At 37.9% G+C, this 26,046-nt stretch overlaps 1 protein-coding gene across 21 annotated transcripts in view; it reads left to right on the plus strand.

The window, feature by feature from the left end:
* The window catches only part of ANK2 (ankyrin 2), a 235,617-nt gene that overhangs the window by 170,380 nt on the left and 39,191 nt on the right, over positions 1–26,046 (plus strand). For 15 of the 21 annotated variants that reach the window (XM_066996872.1, XM_066996873.1, XM_066996876.1 and 12 more), the window contains 7 exons: positions 2,168–2,312; positions 7,022–7,124; positions 7,742–7,845; positions 18,673–18,897; positions 21,902–22,056; positions 22,976–23,187; positions 24,080–24,284. In XM_066996872.1, the coding sequence (XP_066852973.1) occupies positions 2,168–2,312; positions 7,022–7,124; positions 7,742–7,845; positions 18,673–18,897; positions 21,902–22,056; positions 22,976–23,187; positions 24,080–24,284 (1,149 nt within the window). Of the gene's footprint in view, positions 1–2,167; positions 2,313–7,021; positions 7,125–7,741; positions 7,846–11,141; positions 11,184–12,050; positions 12,087–18,672; positions 18,898–20,591; positions 20,691–21,901; positions 22,057–22,975; positions 23,188–24,079; positions 24,285–26,046 lie in introns of all 21 variants that reach the window. The other 6 variants (XM_066996889.1, XM_066996874.1, XM_066996878.1 and 3 more) reach the window with 2 other exon arrangements.

Raw genomic sequence — 26,046 nt, forward strand, 5'->3', positions numbered from 1 at the left:
TTCCTCACTCAGAGAGTGGTGAGGCACTGGAACAGGCTGGCCGGAGAAGCTGTGGATGCCCCATCCCTGGAGGTGTTCAAGGCCAGGTTGGATGAGGCCCTGGGCAACCTGACCTAGTGAGATGTGTCCCTGCCCATGGCAGGGGTTAGGACTGGATGGTCTTTAAGGTCCCCTTCAACCCGAGCCATTCTATGATTCATGTATACTCCTACTACTGTTTACAGATACATCACACAAAACTGCCAGTGTTACTTAGACTCATTATTGACAACTCTTAGATGAGAAGCCAAAGTTGAAATAAGAGTAGAGATTTGATTTGGTATTTTTTAAAGGATGTGGGTGTGATGGAAGTAGTGAAGATTTTGCCTTTGTTTCTATTATAGCTGGAATGTCCGGTGTGATTACTAGTACCTAGTTATTCACAATATAACTTGATATTCCTTTTATTGTTTGATTAACATCATTGCCTTAATATCTTCCAAGTTTTCACTAAGCCCTCTGCTTTATAATTTGACATTCCCAGGAAACAGGAGGCATCATCTGTCAGAAGGCAGGAAACATGCAATGATTAAATGCATTTCATTGTCTTCTGTGAAACTGTGCCCAGTTTCTCCGTCTTAGTGTGGGCAGATGGAATTTTCAAGAGCTGTTGTCTCTATACTGCGAAGATTTAGGGCTCACTTTTATATATAATACTTGTGTGCACACAAAAATCTTTAAAATCCCACAGCTTACATGTTTTTAGGTGAAAAAATTAAAAATGATTTATTTATTAGCTGAAACATCAAGATAGAAAAACTAACTTGATTTGTTTTATGAGAACAAATACCAAGTTTTCTTCCTTTAGGAGTGAGCACCACTCATGTGCTTTGTTGTGCTAAGATTTTGCAGGGAAAAAAAAAAGGGTGCTCTACTAGAAATAGCAGCAGTAGCATTAATTGTTTTTTGCAGCCTCGCTTTGTTAGGTCTTTAGATCACACAGGAGACAACTGTCCTGATGCCCAGTGAATTCTGACAGCGCAGATACCACTTGTCTAGCCCTTGCAATCCTTTGTGTTTCTGAGCATATCAGGGTGAATTCCTGCAGCTGGGACGTGTAGCTGCTGAATACTGTTCCTGTATGACAGCTGCAGTCTTCTTCGCATAACTGAACAGGAGCTTCAGGTTCTTCACACTTGCCAATGCAGCTGAGAAAATGAGAAAAACTGGACACGTTGATGGCCAGCCCGGGGTCCTGTTGCGTGCTTTTGTGGGCCACACCAGGCTGCTGGCAGGTTCACGCTAACCAGTGCAAAAGTGGCTGAAATACATAATGTCTCCGTGAATAAACTGTGGAGAGAAACTATCTTGCAAATAGGAATGAAAAGAAACATCTACATGCTGCGTGGCAATTTAAGCTGTTTTGTTTGTCTGCCAGGAAAAGCAAACAATGTCTTCATATAGACAGAATTTCCTTGGGAAAATCATTTTGAACCTGAAAAGTCAAGTTATATGTGCAAAAAGGTTACTGTATCAAATAACCAAGTATCATTTAGGCTTTGATTCATTATGAATTACTTTTGGATTAACGATCAATATCATCTACACATGTGAATTTATTTCCAGATTCTGGATATGGCCATGTTTTAGAAATAATAATCTTTTGCATATCACAGAATGATGTTGGAACTTGGGTGAGTTGTCCTCATATGAAGAGGTATTTGGACAATGGAGAGTTTGAATTAGGATTTGCAACTGTCAGGCATAAGTCTAGAGAAGACACTTTTTCAGGTGAAAACACATAACATGCAGTCAAATATATGGCAATATTTAATCATAAACTTCCCGGTTGTGATACAACATACCTGTGACTAGAGAGCTAAAAAAGGTGAAGTGAGGGACAGACCATGCTTTACAGAATAGCAAAGAAATTTGCCCCTTGACAGTATGTGCAACAGCAAAAAATAGATGAAATACAATTGTTTATTCAACTTCATTTATTTTAATTTCCTTTAATCCTGCTTGATGTGCAAGCTTCATTAAATACATTAATTGCTTGTGGATTGCAGTGTTTCTTGAAAGGGAAATGCCTTCCTGTAATTGTGCCATTCAGCTGTTAGATCCCAATGTGCAAATGAAATCAAACGTGCGTGTGCTTATCTCTGTCCCTTCTGTGTTTGGTTTAAAGGTGATGATACAATGACAGGAGATGGAGGAGAGTACCTTAGGCCAGAAGACCTCAAAGAACTCGGAGATGACTCTTTACCAAGCAGCCAGTTCTTAGATGGTATGAACTACCTGAGGTACAGCTTGGAAGGAGGGCGATCTGACAGGTATTTGCCTGGACACGTGTTTTCTTGTGGCAGTTCTACACACGTTTTGTTGCAAGTGTTTGGAATTCCTTTCTCAGTGTCTCTAAATCAAGGGAGACATGGGATGCACTTGTCAAGATTTCTTCATTAGATAGGTCGGTGTGCCAGTTGCCACTTCGTAGGAGAAGGTGTGGTCAGGAGGAATATCTCCTAACCAGTCCAGAAACTAATACATCTGGCACTAATACTGTACTCAGAATCTAGAGAAGAAATTGTTCCTGATTCTTACTTGATTCTTGAAAAAGCATGGCTTGCTTTATTGTCTTTGTGGTCAGGCAAAGGAAGAAGAGTCTGGCTGTATATGGAAAGGGCTCGTGAATCATCCTGATCTCCTGCCATGAGTGAGGGAATGGGTGGGTGGACAGGGTCTTTTAGCAGTAGGTGAGCTGACTTTTTGGAGTAGTTCATGGGGAACTAAGATTCATTAAAAACAAACAAACAAAAAACAACAACAAAAACCTTGGGATCTTGGCAACAGAAAGTATTTGTAGTGTGAAAGTATTTGAAAACTTCGTTTTCCAGTCTTGATTGTTATTCTGGCAGCATTTCTGAAGCTCAGTGGAATCAGCTGGATCTGTTCTGTTTACTTCAGTAGGCTGTGAATTGCTCCTGGAACAAAAGATGTCAGGAAACAGCTTAGTTTGCCTCACAGCATGTGTAAATCTCTCATCACTGAGGTCTTATAAACTTGGAGTCTTTGTTGGTTTTTAGACAGCTCCAGTGAATCCACTGAAAACAAAGTGACTGTGTTGCTTTTGAGTCTCAGAAGATGTTTATGAACTGCATCAGAGTGCTTAAAAATCAAACCCTTTTATTATGCTTTTTCAATGGTAACAACATTGGGTTGTTTTTTTGTTTTTGTTTTAAGATGTTGCATGGAAACGATTGTTCTGGCAAGTGTTAAGTCAGTTTTTGCTCTCGTTTAGAATAATTTAACTTTTAAACACTGTCAATGGATTTCAGTAGATTTTCACAGGCATATAATTGATGTGTCCTATTTTGTGTTTTATGGTAATGATTTTACATTATTTATCACACATGGTTATATTGAAATGAAGCAAAATGATAAAGGCAGAACAAATGAAAAAAAGGGCATTTTCTAACTCCATGTGTCATTTTCTGTCACCGTCAGGTTACTGGTTGTAAGAATTTTCACAGACTGCTTGCATTATTTTGGTTTTCCTTGTGATTTTCATTACATCACACTGATGTTGGTTTTTCAAGAAATTCAGCAAAGCAAAATAATGTTAGCAGCCTATGCTCACATAATTTTATGCATTAAACAATTTGATTTAAAAACATATATATTTTTTTTCTTTCGTAACCATCTTCCCTATTTATTTTATTTCTCTCTCCCCTTCATTCTTTTTCATATGCTTTCATAGCACCATGCCCAGGTAGGTATTACATAGCATGAAAACGTCGTCTCTATATCCTTTCATGGCACTTGTCTCTGTTCATCCATTTTGGAGGCCTGCTGTGGGGCTGGAATGTTGACCTTAAGAACCAAACAAAACACGTTGTTGGAGGTGGTTGTGGTCTTAAATGAGCATGGTATGCAGAGGTAAATAAAGGTACCACAGTACTGTCTGTCTAGGAAGGTCACAGTATGACATAGCTACTGTCCCAGAGAAACTTCTCTGAAGCTGCACGAGATCGATCACAACTGGTAGCTGTCCTCCTGTCATCATGCTGCTGGGAAAGTGAGCTGTTTTCATTTTTTATGTGGAGAAACAGTGGTAGAATAAAAAAATCAATAGAATTGACTACATGAGGTAGATTCTCCTTCTGAATATGGAGAAAAAGAACTGATTCAGGCCACATTGGATCACCAGTATCTGAAAAGACTCTTCTGTGTGTCCCTTCCACCTCTCTGGCTCATGACTGCTGAGAGGAAGGCTTTCAGTCTGAATAGTGAAATGTTTTCAAGGCCAATTTATACAGTTTTCAATGATACCAGCAAAGAGCAGGTTTGTGAAACACCTTATGCTTCCCACAGCGACAGATACACTCACCTGGACTAGAGATTGCTAGATCTCTGCCTAGGCTGGCAAGTGGATGTGTACTGCAATGTGGTCTTCTATTCAACCAGATTAGGAACTTGGCTAGATTTTGCTGCTTTTCTGGGGTTTGTGCAGCGTTTAGGACAGGTGGATGTTGCATGCCTGTGCATTACCTAACACGGGCAAGACACACTCTTCTGTTAGGAGCTTTGCAGAGCTGCTGGGTTCCACAGTTCAGTGTCTGGCAGAGATCTGCTATTATATATATATGTCTGCTATTGATCACAAGCCCCAGGGCTGAGATTTATCAGCCAGATTTGGAAAGAATATGCGCTTAGACAGTAGTGTTACCGGTTACTCAGGGTCGTATTTTAATAATAAAAAATAATAAACAATTGGTTCCGTCCAACAGCACTACAGTTCCATAACTGGGCTGTTATTTCAGTCAGTGTCTCTGTTCCTAAATCTCAGAAGCACGGACTTGAACTACTGGTTAGCTCTCCATGTAGCTGGTACAGTGCACAGAACAGGGGCAGCAGCATCTGAACTGGTTTTGAAATAAAGTGTAGTAAAAAATTAAAGTAATTTGGTACAGACCTTAGTCGTGCTTGTGCATACCTTGTCTGTTGAAGAGGTCCATACTCTGAGTGCATTGGGTGTGTACTGGAGCTCACACAGATGTGCTACGTACTGGATACGTACTGGCCGTGGTGGTGGTAGTAATGTCAGGTACTTGCAGGAGAGTACGGACAACATCACCATACAGTAGAACAGTCAAATCTAGTACATACTTCCTGTCATTTAGTCCCCCATGTCCAGGACATGACATTAGCTGAATGGCAGAACCTACAACCTGGGTGGTGAACTTCTTGCAAGCATTGCATGGCACAGCAAAGCAGTTCTGAAATTGCCGAGTATTAAAATCAATAAAGTGTAATGATGGCAAATGGGGTCTGCTACTGGAGCTCACTTTTCATCCAAAGAACAAATGATCACCGAAGTACTGTTGTTATGAGTAAGCTACATGTACCCTGCCTACTTATTTCACCCTAAAATGTTTAACCAGAGTACCCTTCTGTCAGGAGTGCCTGTCATAATTTTTTTCTGAAATTATTATATGAAGACAGGGTGAACTACTTGAAATCAAAATAAGTTTTGTTGTTTGTTTTAATGGAATCAGAATTTTATTCCAGAAGTGAGCAATCCCAATAATACTCTAAATATCAGCCTTACATGTCTAGGTGAAAGACATTTCATGACATGTAAGAGAGATTACTTGGTGGTGGTTTTCTTTCGTTTTTCTCAAGACTTTTCTAACATTGATACTTGTGTAATACTTATCTTTGCTTTCGGTTTTGTGCAATCCATCTGTTATGCTAAATAGGCATAACAATGGCATTCATCATTCTTCAGTGTTACATATTTCTATTAATAAGGTTATTATTTGCTTTTAAAAATGGATCAAAAATTATTAAGTGAATTTAGCTATTGTTTAAAAAGGCTGATTGGTCTGAATCAGATACTAAAATCTGATTTCCATTAAGATCTGCATTTAAAGTACTTGAATCTCATGTCCACAACATAATCATGATATTTTTATAGCCAACTGCTGAAAAATTAATTATCCTTAAAAAATCTGCATGATAAATGGCCTACTGTTCTGATCCAGTGTGTTAGTCATTATGAGTACTACTCATGGGTGCGTAAGCCATGAAAATAAAACTGCTTCCTTCAGTTACATGTGCTACGTTCCTCAGGGTACAGAACAACATCACAGAGAGCACGTACAACATCTGAAGGTGGCTGATCTGTTCTTAAAGGTCACTGTTGTAATACTGCTGCTAGTAAATACTTATAAAGGACAAAACTCATGAGATTTGGTAGCAGAAACCCCATTTACCTCAATATGTCCTTCTGTGGTGTCTTACTTGTCTTTTTGGCTTTTTGCTACTGGATGCTGCAGTGAAATTCTGAGCCTGTGCTTGGAAGCAGCTTATTTACTGCCTTGCATCCCTCATTGCTACAGCAACCGATGCTCTGTAGAGCTGTGTGTACTCACGGAGAAAACAGTGCTGACATTCGGACTGCTGCTCTAGAGATGCTGTTGGCATACAGAGGAAGAACCTTGTCTCGCACAGGAGCTTGTGGCCGGCCACAATTCACCTTGCTGTGTGTACCTTCCAGGGGACAAGACCAAGCCTTACGCATTTACAGTTTTAATGGGAGAGAGTAGGCAAGAGTCATTTCAGCTTTTCTTCAGGTGTTAGCATTCTGTTTTCTGTAGTAAGTTGTTTGCATTTTGAAGCAGGTGAGAAAACTCCTCCAAAGAGCCTTACTCAAAAGGAATTCGTGCTCCTTGTAATAAGGAAATGATCATGCCAGAAAGCCATTTGTGAATATGAACTGTCACCTAGACTAATCTCTAGGTTCTGCGTTTGGGGCAAACAAAAGTCAGCCAAAAGACTTCATGGCCCTTGGTCAGAAAGGTGGCATAACGGATTTGTAAAGCTGTTTTTCCCCCCATGACTATTACATACTCCCCCTGGAAGCTGCATGATATTGCTAATAGCACGCTTTTTTTCATTCTCCCACTCGTTCTCTCATCACACCTTTACAACATCATCTGTACTGCTGATCCATTGCTATGGCATCCTACCAACCTACCAGCCTGCGGTCCTTCAGTTCAGACAGGTCTCACACGCTGAGCCATGCCTCCTACCTGAGGGACAGTGCCATGATCGATGACACCGTTGTAATCCCCAGCCAGCAGGTAAGCACAGTCTCTTTACTTCACTCACCAGTTGGACAAATATGGAAATATAAAAAGATTGCTGTTTAGATTGTAGTAATGATACCGTGTAGTGCATGCTGCCTATCTATCGTAATATAAATCTCTTTAATTTCGGTTGATATTTAATGGCATATTGTACTATATGCAATATGAAACTCTGTTCCAAGATAAATGGCTGTGCTGAGTGAACGTAGTACAGGATCTATCTTTATAACAATCGCCATTTTAACTTATTTTTGAATGATACTAATAGCCCTTGGGCCAAATATTCAGGCGATCTAATGAACTGGAGGGCATTGTCCTCAAAGATAATATTGTGAGGCATGCCTATAAGTTAAAAAAATAATGATTAGGAAATCGCTTTGATAAATCACATCATTCATTTCAGTGTGAGCACTAAGATATGATTACTTTGGGCAAGTATAAAACGTTACAGTAAGTAATGTTTCCAATATGCTTATGCTATTATCATTCATTTGTTTTCTTTTTGAAGAGTGTAAACGCTTTAGGCAGTACTGTACAAAATGCATCTTCTTATTGTTTGGTTGATTAATTGGTTTTATTGTAGTAAAAAGCAGGGTTTTTTGCTTACAAAGGTAACAACTCTGGCCAAAGAAGTTGAGAAGAATTCATATCGCTTAAGCTGGGGCCCTGAAAACTTGGACAATGTGGCTCTTTCTTCCAGCCCTATTCATTCAGGGTGAGTATATCAATTAGCATTATCTTTTTTTTTTTTTTTAAAAAAAAAAAAGAAGAAAAAAAAAAGAGGGAGAAGGAGAATACCAGCAGCAGCTTCAACTAATTCTTAACTAGGAGTTATTTTTTAAATTCATTTTCTCCTAGAGCTGTCAATAAATTACTACAATCAATTAAGTTCTGATAATCAAGTAAATCTAAGTACCAAGACTATCCACTGAAAGTCAGTGAACTGATGCCAGTTAGCTTTCAGTCAGGTTCAAGAGAAAGAAGATAATAAGATGCATACACACTTGTATCTGTATAAATTTTATGGAAAAAAGTCATTTTTAAAGTTAGTAATAATTGAAGCCAAGGGCTTCATGAGCTCAGATGGCAAGTACTTCCTGCGCTAGTGAAGTAGATTATGCAAGCACCGACTCTAGGGTTTGTCGGAATTACTAATAAAGAAAAAACACAAGGATTTTAAATTACATGAGGCCTGTAATAGACAAGCAACCCAAACATGATGTGCTTTACACACATTTGGCCATAATGTTCATATATTCTCACATTTGACTTTCTGTAAGCATTCGCATTAAGGCAAAGTCATTGGAATGGAGTGAGACCAGACGAAATGCAGGCCCAGCCAAATTCTTACTAATAAAGCTTGTCATGGTTGGCCTCAAAACCTGTGCATGCATTTAAGCGCTCTTGCTTACTGCGTTTGAAGTAATTTTATTATTTACACTGAGTTCTACACTTGTGTCCTGCCATCAGGTTCGACGAGGCACGTGCAGATGAGTTAGTAATAAACGTCATACAAAAGCATTTCATTTCCGTGGAGCTATGTTGTTTGCAGAATGGCTGCACATCGCTAAATGAAAGATTTTTTGTTAATCTCAAATGAGTTTGCAACAATATTACAGTCTGTCTTTCAAAAATAACACTGGTGTCCCATGTGGAATGACAGGCAGTCCTGGTCAGAAAGAGGAACAATATTGTCATAACTGCCATTGCAGTTTGACTCATTTGTGGCTTATATGCGAAGTTAGGTGGTAGCAGGATTTTTAGCTGTGGACAGTATTGTTTGAATTTGCTTTTCTTGAGCTCAAAAACTAACAAATGAAATGAACATGCTTAACTTGTACAGGATATATATGTTAATATCTGTGTCAAGATATAAGCTTTAAAATTGTTTTAGTGGTTTATTCTAACCCTAAATAGTTTACAGACTTTTTCCAAAGGATGTGTCACTTTTCAGTTGCACAAAGGTAGGTCTTTCTGGTTATTGCAGAGGATGAACTAAATACTTTTAGAAAAGCAGCATTTATTTCTAATTCAAAAAAATAATATTAGTGGTTTAGGTTTTTTTGGATGACCAGGATGCTATCGGTAGGATAAAAATACCTGATTTATTTAAGAGAAGCAACTCACTGTAGAGCCTTGTATGAAATAGTGACATTTATCACAACACAAATTATGTGCTTTTTATATATCCTAACTAACCTGCTGCTAATTATTGTTATAAAGAAATCTATAATAACAATTAGCCTTTGGAAAAGACTGTACAACACTTCATTTTTATCTTGCTTAGATTTGGCTGAGTTATCATAAACTGTTGGGGTGCATCTTGTTTACATCTCTTTTTTAGGAAAATACATTGCCTAAATCTATTTTTATCTTCTTATCTTCTTTTTATCTGCCATAAAAGAAGACTCCTAGTGCTTGAGAAGAAATGCTATATAAACATTGTTAGTAGCTTTAAGCAAAAATATATTGAATTTAGACCATGTTTTTCATGAAATAATACATCAGCAAAGTATTGGACAGCAATTTATTTGGCACAGATGATCTTCATTTTGTATTCTGTGCAGTGTGAGAAAAAATCGACACTCTTCTCTCCCTGCACTACTTCAATGGCAAACACCACGTTGTAGAGTTCTGATTGATCTCCTATAGTAGGGAAGTGTTTCTGTGGATCATGGTGTGACATCCCCAGTCAAAAGGCTAAATGTATGGAGAACTGTTCTCTGGGTGTGGTATCTCACAGGAATATATTTCAACCTTTCCGTAACCAACCAAAACTTCTCCTAGGTGTGACAATTCAGAAAGGGAAAATGTTTCAACCATCCATTTAAAATTTAAATGTAGCTGTTGTTTGAATAGGTTAATAATTTCATGAGTATGGCATAAAAGACAAAATCTCTGGTCAGTCTTTGGCAGCCATTTCAAAACCAAGAAAATAATTATCTCATTAAATGTAACACTCTTGGTACCCATAATCTCAACATAAACAGCTCCTGGTCATTTTTACACAATTACTATTGATTAGTTCCATACATTGGCTTAAGTACAAATTCCTGCATTTAAACTTCCTTTCAGCAAATCAGATTTGCTTCTGCTAATAAAATTAACTGGTCTTACGTATACAGCAAAAGTAAGGGTCTGTCAATATGCCAGGAAGTTTGCATGTTAAATATCCAATAAGGTAGAGTTTCATCACCCCTGGTAATATTAGGGGATATTATATATGATTTCGTGCTGAAGTGTTAGGAGAGACAGAACTAACGCCTACGTCAATGTAAATATGTTTCACAGCTTTAGTCTTATGCCTCACAATATCCTATTGTGGAAGAACACACAGTATTTTCATTAAGTTGGAAGGCAAAACAAGCACCGAACTGAATGATTTCTTTTCACTTGCAGCATTTAGGGCTTGCTTGCCAGTACGATATTCTTATGTCTCTATCACACGTAGTGGTTAAGTGTGAATGGTAAAGATAAGGCTGACTGTAAGATTTTAAAGTATAAATTATGTGCAAAATTATGTCATTCTCATACCTGGGTTCTGGCGATATGGTGAACAAACTCTCTCAATTTAGTTCAGTAGATTATATTCTAAGAATTTTCCTGAGAAATATCTAAGGGTATGGTAGGTAAGAAGACAGGCAGATTTGTCATACTGGCAGAAACATGGCACTGAGAGCAAGGAGCTTTGAGTTGATGCTCAGATATTAGCTTGCTTTTGTGTCCAGAGCAAGAAATATAGCAGCTCTACAGTTTTTCCAACTAATTTGCTTGCAGTAAAACTCCTATTTAATGAAAAATACTGTTTTCATTTATTTAATTTGATGAACAAGAGATTAACATATCTGACTAATAGATGTTCCAAGTGTATCAGTATTTGCATCTGACAAACAGTTGGGCTGTTAGTGAATTTTCCTTTCTGGAAGTTTTTGCTTCCATCAAGGAAAAAGGGAGAAAGACAAGGGAGTTGCCAGCTGAACTGTGACAAATAATGTGAATTATCATTCTTAGCTGTCTGTCTGCAAAAAAGGAGACTGGATCCTTGCTAACAAGGTAAACAAAATGTATTTCAAGTGTTGTATTTTGAATCCATAATATTGTTTTCCCCAATGTGTCGTTCATTTCCTAGAAATAGTTATGGAAACAGGACCTGGCAGCTACCAGCTGATAGTCATTTCTAAAATCTGAAAGTCTAAATGATTTCAAATTGTGTTCTAGGCTTATTCAGGAAGCCACAATAAGGTAAAATGGCAGTTTGGGTTCATTAATAATAAATCTCTGTTCATGTCAATGGAAGAAAAAGGCAATGAAAATACAGATAACAAGCAACACCAGAAAACTAACTGGCCATGACACATTACTGAGAGCCTAAACAGCTCAAAATGAAAGTTTAAAATCTGTCATTCTGTCGTGCAGAACAAAAGGAGGACAAGAAACATGTTGAAATGGAAGAAAGTGGAGGGCAGAATACATTGATAGGAAATTGGAAGAAAATAATGATTTCTTGAGTTATCAGAAATAGTCTGGAATGACCTGTGATACATCCTTTCGATACATCATTGTCCAAATTTATGTATGGATAACTAAACTAAGCAACCTGTAGTTTGTTTCTGAAAGGCTTAGAATCAAATTGTACGTTTTATGTATCTGACTTCCAGTTTGAGAATGTATGTAGAGAAAGCTATCACTTTATCTTTGCTGCTGTAGTAGTGGTAACAATGTGTAACCAAAGATGCTTATGTAGGCTTATTTTCCATACACACTTCTACCTTCTTGCATGTAATGAATACGCATATATATGTATACGTTCATATGTTTAATTTAGAGATCTATTTTATTTTTTCAGTATTTCATTTAACTCATTCTTTTTTTTTTCCATTTCTTTTCTTTCTTGATGTTAAATCATCTATTCTATTGCAGATGCTCTTCTCCATGTCTTGATCATGACAACAGCAGGTGAACTTCTGCATAATTTCTTTCTTTAATATATTGCACTTCTCACCCGCCATATTTATCCTCCTCTCTTACCTCACTTAAGGATGCTTTAGTGTTTTGATAGTGCACACTGGCCAAGATAAAAAAAAATCTACTCTGACTGACTAGCAATAACAGTTAGGCATGGACCTATTTCTCTTCCTTATAGGTCCACTGCAAACAATCTTAACAAACCTTGTATACATTCGTAGCTTGTTTTAACCATTGATTTAATTAACATTATTTTTTCTCTATCAGTAACGTGGTTTAATCTTACTAAAAGGGAAGGAAAAAAACAATAAAAAAATGCAACACAAACCACTGTAAATAGGTCTAGATTCAACTGCCATTTTACAGGGGACCTTTTCTCTCATCTGTCACTATAAACAGTGTTGCAGACTCACTCCCTAGACCATATTTTCGAAATAGTGCCACCCTATTGGAAGTAGCAGAATAACAGCACTGTATTAAAAAAATGAAACTTGACCCCATATATTTAATTTTTCGTACCAATTGCATGTTCTGTGTGACCTTGTTTCTATCACGGGCACGTTGCATCCTGCACAGAGCACCTGAAGTGGGACCTTCCCAAAGGAAAATGTATTCACTTAGCACACTAGGTGTTTATTGGCACGATACTTCTTCATCTCCTTTAACATAACCACAGAAAATCATAAAATTTCTAAAATATTCAGCTGTGCAAAATTATTAAGCGGCTAAGTAAAAACCCAAACTACGAAAGCATATTTTTAGGGGATGCTACTCAATCTCTCTGTAGCTGACTAATGCAGTGAAGAGAATGCGGCCATCAGTTACTATTTCTAGTGGATTCTTGCGTAGGATCATGTTTTTGGATCATGTTTTTTGTCCTCCTCAAATGTGTATTTTGCCCTCTTTATGTATGGCATAGTTGCAGCCTGATCAAAAGCACCTTGAGGTAGTTGAATGACTTGCTGTTGACTTCAGTGGGAGCTGGATCAAGGCCTTTTTTCTTCATTTCCGATGTTCTATCAGTTTCCTTCTCCAGCTGAACACTTTGCAATGGCTGAAGCACCCTGATTGTTTCTGCTTCTTCACACTGCGACTTACACTGAATGCTGCTATCTCCTTGTTTCCCAGTTGCTTTTATAAAATTAAGATAACACACACATAAATGTTCTCAAATGTGTCTACAATGGATGTGCTCCAGCTGCAGCTTTTTGATCATTCCTTGCTACTTGATGAGAGCATGTGTGCCTGCCTAGCTAGTCTAAAAGGATAATCACATCTGAACTAACCACGAAAACGGTGTATTGATTTTGCCTATTCTGATTTGTATGTTAAAAGAGCTATTGCCTGTTCTAGAAAGGCACTTCACGTTGCTAGGTTTGCATGGCTCTCCAAATGATTCTGCAGAACGAGAAGTGCGTTTGAGTGCCAACTGCTTGCGTTCACAGCTACCTGGAAGCGTGACTCTTCTGCAAAGCTATTTACATAACAGCAGTTCTCTACAGGTCACACAGCAACTCTCTCCTTTTGCCCCCCAGTGCTGACACATCCTTTTTTTGTTTGTTAATCCTGCTATTACCTTTAAAATGAGCATAGATATAGGATAAGACTATGTTAATTCCATATGAATGAAAACTGCAAAGGGATCACATTTGAAATCCAGAAATTTATTGGAAATCACAACTTTTTTTGTCCTTGGAAGGTGGATGAATTCAATGCATAGTTTGTTTGTGTTTTGTTCAAATGGAGCCATGAGAAAACCCACTGGTGTTTGCTCTGCTCTCTGTAGAAGGCAGGGAATCAGCCTGAAAGACGTAGGGAACTTTTATGTGTCCTTAACCAGAGGGATGCTGTAGCTGATGTTGCTTGATATAGTAACCTTTCATATGGTGAGTGCGTAGCTTATAATTGCTCTAAAATTAAAGAGAATGAAATGGCCTCCATGATTTATGAGTAGGTATGGCTAAATTAGAGAATAGATGATGCTTTGTCTAACTGCTGACCATGTGTTTAACAGAAGCATGTTTAGAGTCGCCTGCAGTCTGTAATTTATTTCTAGAAAAGAATTGCTTTTGCTGTTATTTTTTAAATCCTGATTTTGTCTTCATTTTCTTAAAAGAGAGAAGGCAATATTTTCCCATAAACTAATCTGTTTAATTGATTTTGCTGTAAAAAGCCCTTGTAATTTCACTGCTGCTTTGCTAAGTCTCAGGAAAGCTCGATATCAGTCCAGTTTGCAAGACTATAAACGTCAATGTCACGTGTTTGTGTCGTGCATCATTTCTAATTCAACCTTTAAAACTGTCAGAAAAGGAATCTTACTCAAAGGCTGTCCTGGCTCCTAGTACTGACAAAGCTTGTCTCATTGTTGCCCTTGTCACCCCGCCACACAAGTTTTGACTTTGCCACCTTAAGCTTTAATTTCCTCTGATTTTGAATCATCGCTTAAGTTAAAATTTAATTTCTTGCAGTGGGTTGCCAAAATAATCCAAAGTTAGCGCTAAAGAGGGATGCTTCCCCAGTCTGTAGCTATTAGATGATATATATGTTAGGGCTATTCACATACAAATAGTATGTATCATTTTCTTTTTGACCATAGGAATTTACAATGAGAAAGTACCCGTGATTCCAGTGATGGCTTAATCTGCCAAATATTCCTGCGAGTTTTGTTTGCTCTTTTGAGTACAGTCTCCTCCTGCCTTAGTCTTGTCACTTCACTTCTAGTAAAAGAAATGTTAGGGAGAAGAGAAATTTCGTATATGTATGTGCGGCAACAAATAATTAATCTGAATTTTAAATTTCCTTTATATTAGTCAAACAGTTTTTTCACTTTCCTAAGGGCATGCTTCAGAAAGCAAGTTTTATAATATCCCTTAGTTCTGTATGAATTATTTACATATCAATATAGACAGTCCTTCAGAAAATCAAAGATTTTCCAGTCCTGGAAGAGTAATGTCACCATCTTGCAGCTCTGTTTTATAGCAAAAAAGCAGTAAAGGAGGCTTCTATGTTTCAGAAAATACTTTGTTATAAATTATTTTATCGACTCTATTCCATATAAATACCCAAACCAATATGAATTGTGCTGATTTAAAGAAAGGGATAAAAGTAATTAGATTAAATAAGTGGATGAGAAAACAAATGTGGCAAAAGATTGGGAAATAAAAAGGATGGTGTGGTGAAAATTAACATAGTTCCACACTCCATATCAGCTCTAGAAATCCTGCATCTATGTACTGTCCTTACAGACTCTTTATGCTACAGCTCATAGAGCTGGGAACTTTTTCGCCTTTGGTTTCTTTCTTTTTGTACCAGGTTAAAGCTAGCTCTTCCTAGTTCTCCAAAATTAGTTCTTAAATTTCTCAGTAGTGTGTAGCTTCTTTTTGTGAACTAGCTCCTCCATACTTAGTCTGATAACTGGCACTATTCTTTCTCTGCTACCCTCGTACTAGGCTATGTTTGCCTGAATTTGCTATCTAGCATTTCACACTTCTCCAGAAGTCAGAGAACCCTTCAGAAATCTCTCATTTCACCTGGGAGGCTGTTGCAGGGAGATGGAACAGGTTTATTTTTTGGTGTATACTGTAATGAACACTCCTTGTTTTCCATATTTTATCATGTTATTTAGTTAATAAATTAGATCTTTATGACAGAAACAGCTGTTTCTCCAGTGAATGATAATGTCCTGTTGCTGTGTCCACCTTTCAATGACACTTACCTTTGCCTGTTGCTGTACTCTTTGGAGCGCTGGTTGGTGTCAGTGATAGATGACTGACAGACCTTGCTCTGACATGTTTTGGCTGCAAGACACCTTCAGTAAACTTAAAATGAAAGAAACAGTTACAACTTTAATTAATGCCTGAACACACACTGCTATCACTTTACCTCTTGAGTGTGTACTAGAGAGAAATGCCGTGTTAAATTTTTAGCTGGTCTGTATTAGATTCTGCAAATTGCAGCTGTGGGAACACAGGGTTACTGCATGTGTCAGGTGAGATACAGGTGAGATCACATCCTGGGTGGCTCTACACCACAGGGGTATTATCTGAATTGATGTGTCAGAAGACTCTGATCTTTAAGATTTTTACCGTACAGATATTGCAACAGTACCCATTTAGAAGAGAGATTTTTTGATTTGGACCCTTTTTTGTGTGTATGTATTCTAGCAGTTGACAGTGTTCTTGGCACTGCTGAGACACACAGGGAGATAAGCTAAGGCGGATATAAGACAGACAGATGAACTAGCACTAGTATTTTCAGTGATGGGCAGGAAAAGAAGATGATCCTGTTAAAGTATGCAATCTTGAGTATTACGTCAACAATGAAAAATAAATGAATCATAAACATTGTATTCGTGACAGCTTACACAATGAAAAATGTGATTGCTAATTTTATTCAATAAGTGCACTCATCAGCTTGTGGTAATTATGGGGGTAGTAGTTCTGTTGCTCAGTGTTTGCACCAAACTGTGAAACTCTTCTTCGAGAACTCGGTGTTATTAACTGCCTCTAAAGCACGCATCGTAACAGAGGCTTGGACCAATTCTCTGAAACATAATTCAGAAACACTTTGATAACACTACTTAATACAGTTAAAGGAAAATTGCAATGTAAGCCACGGAGCATTATTGCAACAATTGAGCATTTAGTATCTCTTAAAGCTCTTCTTTCCTCTGTGCTTTAAAATGTATAGTATGTATTTTGTGAAGGAAGCTCCCATTTTTTCTAAATTCATCCCCAGAGAATCAAAGCTGTAAAATGTTTTCATTTTCTTTCTTTTCCCCCTGTTAAAACCACAGAAACACCAACCTCTAAGGAATGAGATAATGGTTGTACTGCCCAGACTTTTACACTAAACAAAACCTAGAGGTATATGAATGGCAGTAGAGTAGGAGACTGCATGTGTGAGAAAGACTGGCATCCCTGGTGCATGGTGTGCTTCTGACTGGCGCTTGTGGCTCCCTCATCCATTTTTCTGACTTGCACGGTGTGTTGAGTGTTGTGTTTTACAGCATGTGGAATTACTTGTAGCTGCGTGGGTATTGAACGGACGCAATGTTTGTTGCACAGAACGGTCAAGGGGACAGTGGAAAAATACCTGTATTTGTAACTCACGTTATAAGGGCTTTTCTCTATTGCAGGTCCTTCAGTAGCATTTCTGCGACTCCCCCTGTGATGATTCTATTTTAGTGGCTAGAATTAGGCCTGATGCCGTTCTGTATCATCTGCACTTATTTTCACTTCCAGCAACCTGACATTCCCATCCCACATCAGGCATGATCCTAAGTCATAAACCAATAAAAAAAATTGAAATAGTTCTGTACCTTTTCCAAGAATGTCCCTAATCTCTGGAGCAAATCTTTCCAAAGCTACCTGTTGGCTATATAGGGAACTATAAAAAGTTCAGCCTATAAGAAATTCCGTGAAATGTTTTTCTCCCTTTTAAATAAAAAGATATAAATAAGATATACATAAAATAATTTACCTTGTGCTAGGGGAGTTCCCTGTAGCTGGCTTTCTGCATCTGTAAGTTTTCCACTGGGACATTGCACAGCTGTGCAAAATAACACAGAAAGACAAAAATCCATAAGTAAACCTCTTATATAATGACTGTAGCTATTGTCAGCTCACCCAAATCCAAAATTTGTCTTCAAACTGTGATGACATGTTGGGTTATCAGCTTGTCTTTTAAAAAAAATAAAAGTAAAAACAAAAAAATCTTTCTTTAATGGCATGAAAGATTTCTTTAATAAATCAAGGATTTCTATTGGTTCTACTTACCCACCATTATTTTCTCCTAATCCATTTGTAATTTCCTAACCTATTTTTTCATAATCTGTTGCAAAGGGTAAGGAAAAAAGTGAAGTCTCTAACCCTAGTGTGAAACAACCACTTTTTTGTAGTGTTTTTTTGTTTTTTTTTCTGCCTTAAAACATTTCTTTCAACAGTCTTATTATGAAGGGAAAAATTCTTTGAGAGATTAATATTAAAGAGGGAGATTTTTGACATAAATTGGTGATTGATAGCTTCAGTGATTTAGTAAGAGCTGTGTCCACATGCTCAAGATTGAAATCTGTTTTTAATCTGAGAGCTTTTTTTTAAAAAAAATGTTTATCAAATAACTAGAAAATTACATACATAACGTAAAACAAAACAAAACAAAAAAACCCCCACCCCTTCAATCAGAATTGGCTTTATATCATTGAGTTGTAAATCATTTTAAGATATATTAGTTTTGTAAAATATTTGAAGAGTGCCAAGTTAACATTAGAGATGCTCACAGGTACAGAATAGAGATATTTGCAGTTAACTTTGTCCAATATGTATTTCGTGTCAGTTTAATTAATAAATGATCGACTTGTTAGTGTTAGGTCAGAGGTTGGACTCGGTGATCTTGGAGGTCTCTTCCAACCTAGATGATTCTGTGATTCTGTAATGCTTCACACGGGAGAAAGGCTTTTTCTAATCATACATCTTGAGAAAGAGCTGTATGTCTATTTGTAGTTTGTTACATCTGTGAAACATAACCAAAGGAACGTCGATCTGCTTCTCTATCTAATTTTTTTCCCCTGATTTTCCAGCTTCCTAGTTAGTTTCATGGTGGATGCTCGTGGGGGTGCCATGCGAGGTTGCAGACATAATGGACTACGAATTATTATTCCTCCACGGAAATGCACTGCTCCAACACGTGTGACCTGCCGGCTGGTGAAACGCCACCGACTGGCCACCATGCCTCCCATGGTGGAAGGTGAAGGTCTGGCCAGCCGCCTGATTGAAGTTGGACCGTCCGGTGCTCAGTTTCTTGGGTAAGGGGTGCCATGGGGCCTAAAGGAAAGCATTCGGTATGTTTCCATGTGTTTGCAAGTTGCACTGAAATGGTTCCTTTTTTGGAGATTTGAACAGAAAAAGATGCTTGTAACAAAGTAACAGACTGGTTGTGTGAAATCCAAATCATTTGTTAGTTACAAATTCATAAAGCTTTTATGCCTTTTCCTTTGAAAACTGATATTTTTAAGCACTAGCACTAAGGTTAATGTGCTTCCTTGGATGTCATTATTACTCAGTGTTGTGATATTACAGTGAGAAAATCCCTGTGCAGCCAGAAAAGGCCATTCATACTATATTTAAATAGTCTGCATATAAGGTGTGAATAGCACAGCACTGATCTAAAGCCCAAACGTGAAGCCTGCTACATATACAACACAAGTTATAGCTGCTTATTTGAGACGCTTGTGTTGTGTTATCAGTAATTTGGACTAAGGACAGCACAGTGCTTTTGATTTTTCTGGGGTTGATATTGCTAAGTTAAGCAATAGGACAACCCCAGAATTTTGAGCCATTTGTTTTGTGCTATGCTGCAAAACCCTTAGAAAGATCAGATTTGTGTCTGCTGCTGACCTTGTTTTAGCAGTTTTTGGCTGAAAGCAGCAGTTATCCCCCTTTTTTTAATTAGTTTTGCCAACTGTTCTCCCTGTCAACTGTGGCATCCAAAAGTGGATGACTGAAGGAACCCCTTCTATGACTGTAAATACCTTCATTCAGAAATTGAAAAAAGTGACCCTGTAAACTGCAATAGTTTAATTTCAGAACAAATCAGTTGCTTGAAAATGCTATCATAACAGGCAGTCATAGAGTCACTCTCATTGTTAGTGCTTTTTCTGAAGTATTGAGTTCAGGGAGAGAAAAAAGTTGGTTAGTGGTTTTTAACTGCACACTGCTTTTATATATGGCTTGAATGGAGAACGTACCCAAGGCATGGTTTGGCTCCCTCACTGCTGCTCTAATCTGGTAAGAAAGCAAGAGCAGTTCTGAAGCACTGCTAATGTGATGTGAAGAGCAAGCCAACCATTCCTTTTGACAGATAGGATACCTCTTAATATCACAAATAACAGCAAGCCAGCTGGCTAATCGGATGCTTTGTACCACTTACTCATTTTGCTCCTTGGTCAGTTTTTAAGAGAGGTAGAAAGAAGTCAAAAGAAATAAAGAAGAATTTAAAAACAGAAATATTGTGCTGTCACATTCAGTCTTCCCACACGGAATATGACCTTGAGTATCTCTCCTACTTTCTTATCAATGGTTTCTCTATCTAATGAGCACATCTCATCTGAAAGACTAGGATATATCAGTGTTATTCTTTCTCAGAGCTCAGAGGAGGTATACCTTTCCTGTGAGCATTTTCCCAGGTGTTGTACTGGCAGTGAAATCAGAAAATGACTGTACTGATTGCAGAGATGCATTCTGAGGTACAAGTCCTGTTCCCGTTGAGTTCACTGCTAAAATTCCCATTGTCTTCCTAGAGTAAGAAGAGATCCTACACTAATGAAACTCACTTTGTTAATTTTGATCACCAAATTGTCATCGCTAGGGTGGAACCTTATTCAGTGTACAGCCTAATTCCACTCTGTGGACCAGCCAGTGGCACTGGCATTCTGGCAAAAAAAAAATACATAAAGTTTATTTATGTTCTTTCTTTCACTGCTGCTTTGGATGTACTCAGTAAACTTCATCTGCCTACGGCTCCTCCCCCACTTAATGAGGGAGAAAGCTTGGTCAGCCGAATCCTTCAGCTGGGGCCTCCTGGGACCAAATTCCTTGGGTAGGAGAGACTTGAAACAAATCGATGGATGCTGACCTCCCCATTCTTCTCCTCCTTCTGCAATATGATTTTTTTGTGTTATTATGCCCATGATATAGTCCCTTTCTATGATTTGAAATGTTGTATACCCAACCCTTAGTGGACCATTTTTCAACTCTTGTGGTATGTGGTTTTGTTTTGGTGGTATGTCTGTATCTTTTTCTTAAAGTACTGTGGCCTTCATTTTTGTTTTGGCATGAGATCTTCCTGGTTATGTGCTTGATGTCTGTAGCAAAGCAACCTGGATTGGGAGAAAAAAAAAAAAAAGGAATCTACTGTAAAATTTAATACTTTTTTTTTGTATCAAGGACTAAATAATCAATTAGATACATGTTGGATACCACCAGTATAATAGAACACGTGACATTTACTATTTATATGGTAACCTGCGTGAGTATTCTAATTAGAGCAGTGTGTGTACAAATATATATATATTTTCTCTCCTGTTTCCAAGAGTACGCATTTCTATGTGTATATAAATATAGATATATTGTATGTACACATATGTGTGTATATTTATACGTATATATATGCACACATACATTGATACATATATTTACATCTGCTTGTAAGACAAGGCAAATTCTTATCTCCTATACATAAATAGAAACCCTGATGTTCTTCTCAGACCTCCTTTATCTCTCCTAGAGTGTAAAATCAGAATAAATTCATTGGAATATATAGAACTACCATGAAGTAAAATTGGCACAGGCCACAATTGCCCGCTGATTGCAATGAAATTACTCTGATTTGCACTAGTATAAGTGAGATCAGAATTTGTTGTACCATTGATGTGCATTACAGTAGATTCTCTTTGAAATGAAGTTGCGCAGGTTAACCCAGACAGTAGTGACAATTAAATCGAGCATGAGTTTTTTTAATGAATTTGCAAAACAATTCTCAAATTTCTACTTAAGCCCTATTATCTTACCAAATACCATTCACACTGTGGAAAGAGGTGAATGCACTTTTTAAATCTGTCTTTCAGCGTTTACTGTGTCCCTGTAAAAATCGAATGTGTGTTAGTGACCTACTAGTTTAGGATTATGCCAAAGTATTCCAGAGAATAGGTAGAATCCCAGGTCACTTTGTAGCAGACTGAGTAGAGTTGCTGTTAATCCTGTTTCTTCCTTTCTCCTGTGTGCATTTAATGCGCTGTGTTGCTGTGCCAGGCCTGTGATTGTGGAGATTCCCCATTTTGCTGCTCTGCGTGGGAAAGAGAGAGAGCTGGTGATCCTGCGCAGTGAGAATGGAGACAGCTGGAAGGAACATTTCTGTGAATACACTGAGGATGAACTGAATGAAATCTTGAATGGAATGGATGAAGGTATCAAGCGTGATATATTCCTTTCTTTGCTCCTGCAGTACACCTATAACTGGGGCCAATAACATTTTACCATTTTTTTCTGTTTAGCACATCATGTTTAGTCCACCTTGAGAACTTCTGACACATTCTCCAGATACTTCTTTACTTCAGTCATACTGGAGCATATAATTTTCTTAGTACACAGGCCAGCAGAAGCACTGTGTACTTGTGCTTACTTCCCTTGCATGGTCTACTGAGTGGTGGGACAAAACAAAATCTACTGTCATGAGGTTGAGAATAGATGCTAAACTCTTTTTTTTTTTTCCTGCTTCTTTTCACAGTATTAAACAAAAAGTTTCCATGATAAACATCATCTTTCCAAAACAAGGCAATTATCATGCTAATCCTTTCCAAGCAGTTACATGTGTGGGAGGAAATGTCGGTCATGGATACTCATTTTCTGAGAGAACAGAATGGACTTGGGCTGTCTAGGATCTGCAGAATTTGTTATACATTTTGTTGGCTTTTAAAAAAATAAAGTAGCCAAGCTGCATACTTCAAAACGAACTCCGATACTTTTTTGATTCGAGGTTTTGTTTCCTTGATGCTACTCCAAATTATAACATAAATGTGAAGTAGAAGGGGGCTTGGTCCAATCCCTTAGCTTGTTTGCCTACTGATTTTGGGCAAGTTATTGACTTCAGTTTGATGTCTTAAGCTTCCTTCACTTAGTTGCTGAGTCTGTCTGTGTCTGTCTTTCTTGATTTCTTTGTTTTAGCCAAGCTTAAAGTGTTGAGATGTTTCGTGTTACCCAGTAATTTCTAGACAAAATGTGTCTGTAAGTTGTGGTTAAACTGTGAAAAGCTGGAATGCATTTTGAAGTTCACGGCATTGCTTCTATGAAAATTTTGTTTGATGACCATCTTCTCTTTTGGCACAGTCCTTGACACACCAGAGGAACTTGAGAAGAAACGCATCTGCCGCATCATCACCCGAGATTTTCCTCAGTACTTTGCAGTGGTATCCCGGATCAAACAGGACAGCAACCTTATTGGACCCGAGGGAGGTGTGCTGAGCAGCACGGTGGTACCACAAGTGCAGGCAGTCTTCCCAGAAGGGGCTCTAACCAAACGAATTCGTGTTGGCCTCCAGGTACAATGAAAGTTAGAAGGCATCTTTTTTTTTTCTTTTTTCTTTTTCCTTCAGAGTTATACTGGAAAACCAGCATGTTCAGCTTATCATGTTGTACGTTGTTGCTTAGAATGCTCCTACTACAAATAATAAAAATCAATGCAAAAGTCAAAGCAAGTAGTAAGTGGTAAAGGTTTGGGCATTCTAGTTTATTCAGATTCTTGTCTGTTAACTGTATGTTCTTGGAAGAAGCACCTCATTTTGATGATGATGATATCAGTGTAGATCATAGAACAATTTCTTAAATAGTTTTTATGAAAGGCTTCAAAGCAATTCAAAATGCAGTGGTAGCTAGGTCAAATGGACAGTTTGTCATCATGAAGTAAACCAGCTTAACAGTTCACAACTGAAAGAGGTGTAAGTCCTCCTGTCTTCCCTCCTCCTGCCTCCTGCTGAACCTGCCGAATGCATCCAACACTTACCTTGGTCAGGCTACTGTGATTGTTGAAATCCTCTGTAAATAGCTGAATAGCTTACTAAAACAGCCCAGAGTTTGTTCTCAGGAGAAACAAAACAAAACAAAAAACCACCAACAACAAAAAAACCACTACACCAACACAAAACCACGCATGCAAAAAAAAACCAAAGGAATCATTAACGTTTGGTTAAGTGTATTAAGTTAATGCTGACGAGCACCAGGAAAGGCAATAGGAAGAGGAGGGAGGAGTGAGATACAGTTGAAAAGGGGAGATCTCCCCTTCTCACTGGCAGTCAGTCTTTTGTCTGCAGATTTTCCTGAGAAATTGTGCCACTTAATGGAAGAGGTTTAGTATTTCTAGCAATATATAGACCCAGTTCTTTACATACTCTATTTACAAGTAACTATTCTGTTACTGTCTTTTGCTTTGAAAAGGCTCAGCCTATGCATACTGAACTTATAAAGAAGATTTTGGGCAACAAGGCTACCTTCAGTCCTATAGTCACGCTGGAGCCCAGAAGAAGGAAGTTCCATAAACCCATCACGATGACGATTCCTGTCCCTAAAGCCTCCAGTGATGGGATCATGAATGGTTATGGAGGTGACGCTCCCACTTTAAGGTTACTGTGCAGCATAACAGGTAGGATACAAATACTAAAGCTTTTTATGTGCATCTTGACATTGTCAGTCATAGCGGGCTAAATAAATTAAACTGATTAGGCATATGGAAAGTTTGTTGAAAACTAAAACTGCTTTCCAATCAATTCATTTATATCAGAAATATCATTTGTCACTTGGGCTAACAAGAGATATGTTACAGTAATGGTAGATTTTGGTGGTGGGGTGTTGGCATTTCACTTAGAGTTTCTGTTTCTTGAGTACCAACATAACCTCTGCCTAGCAGAGTAAGTGCAATATAGACATAAGGTTGAAGTATGCTTCACAGAAAAAATATTGGGGTTAAGCACTTTAAATTTATTGTAACTCCAAAGTGATTAAGGCCATATTTGGTTTCAGGCAACAGGCAGTAATTAGCTGCATGCTTTCATTCTGCTTAAAAGTTACCATCAAGTATCTTTGTCAATTTTCAGACTGATTTCAAATATCATCCCCATGTAAGATACATTATGCACCAAGATGTGCTAGTGAGTCATTACAGCGAACAGGTGCTTTTACAATTTGATACAAAGGTATTCATAAACTGCTGGAATACCAGAGATGACATCTGGTCAACAAAGAAGTATTTGCATTGCCAAGAAAGTGAAACAATGATTATTTAAATAAAGAATAGTCTCCTATATTAGAGAGGAATTTGAATAAATGTCATGGATGAACAGTAAATCAGTAAGGATTCTCCCAAAAACTTTAAACATGAACTTGGTTACAAGAATGCTTCACCAACAGGAGAAAGGAGGTTATTTCCTGGAAACTAGTGTTCCTCAGTGTATACAACTTGTTCTAAGGTTTGTGTAAAGACTCTGCTATATGGTCATATGGATATCTAACTAGTCAGCTGTATATGAGAGGGGGGACAGACATTCTTACTGGCTGGTTACCCATAGTTTTTCTTTTAATTCTTACATTTTATAAATAGCTGTAACTGCTGTTGGAATTTCTGTTTTTTGTAAGCTCATTCTGATTTTAAGGTAACTGGAAATTAGCGTGACATTCCTCACCAAAAGGTGAGGCAAGGAAAGATACTGAAAAACTTGAAAACATAGTCTAAGTCCCCATCATTCATCCTAGAACATCTGCAGGCTGACAGACTTTCAGTGGCATAGGTCAAATAGGAAGCTGGCAACATCAGAGTCAAAGAAGGCCGAAACATTTAACAGGCTGATAGGAATCCAGAAGTCTATCAATTGTACAGCGAGATACAGAAGTGCAAATTTCAACTGCGGGATCTTCCCGGGAGCTGTCAGACACAGATTGCTTGATAGACTTTCATTGGAATGTGCAAAAGAAATTTCCTGGTTATGTACATACTGGACTAGAGTCTTTCTGAATTATTTGAAAAGGAATTAGATTATAAAAATCACAAATCATAGTTGTTACTATTAGTAACAATATTATTGTCTCCCAAGTAACAATACTGATTTCACTGCACTGTATCTGGGCTAATTTTGCCATGCATACGTGAATACTACAGAAAAAAACATCTTTCCTCCCAAAATTCTAGCCTCTTTACCATTTCTAAACCTGTGCTACAGCCACTCATCATTTGAAAATCATTTTTATGTGGATGATTTCTTTTATCAGGGGAAACCCACTATCTTACTAGCATTAGTGGAATAACATGGACCAAAGGAGAAGGCATGTCTGAGATAATTGCTAGTTGCGTAACAACAGTTCATAAGAATGTAAAATATTACTTAGAAGCAAGAAGATTGCAAAATTGCCTG

Source organism: Anser cygnoides, chromosome 4 (genome assembly GCF_040182565.1).
Source record: "Anser cygnoides isolate HZ-2024a breed goose chromosome 4, Taihu_goose_T2T_genome, whole genome shotgun sequence".
In the NCBI taxonomy this organism is placed as follows: domain Eukaryota; kingdom Metazoa; phylum Chordata; class Aves; order Anseriformes; family Anatidae; genus Anser; species Anser cygnoides.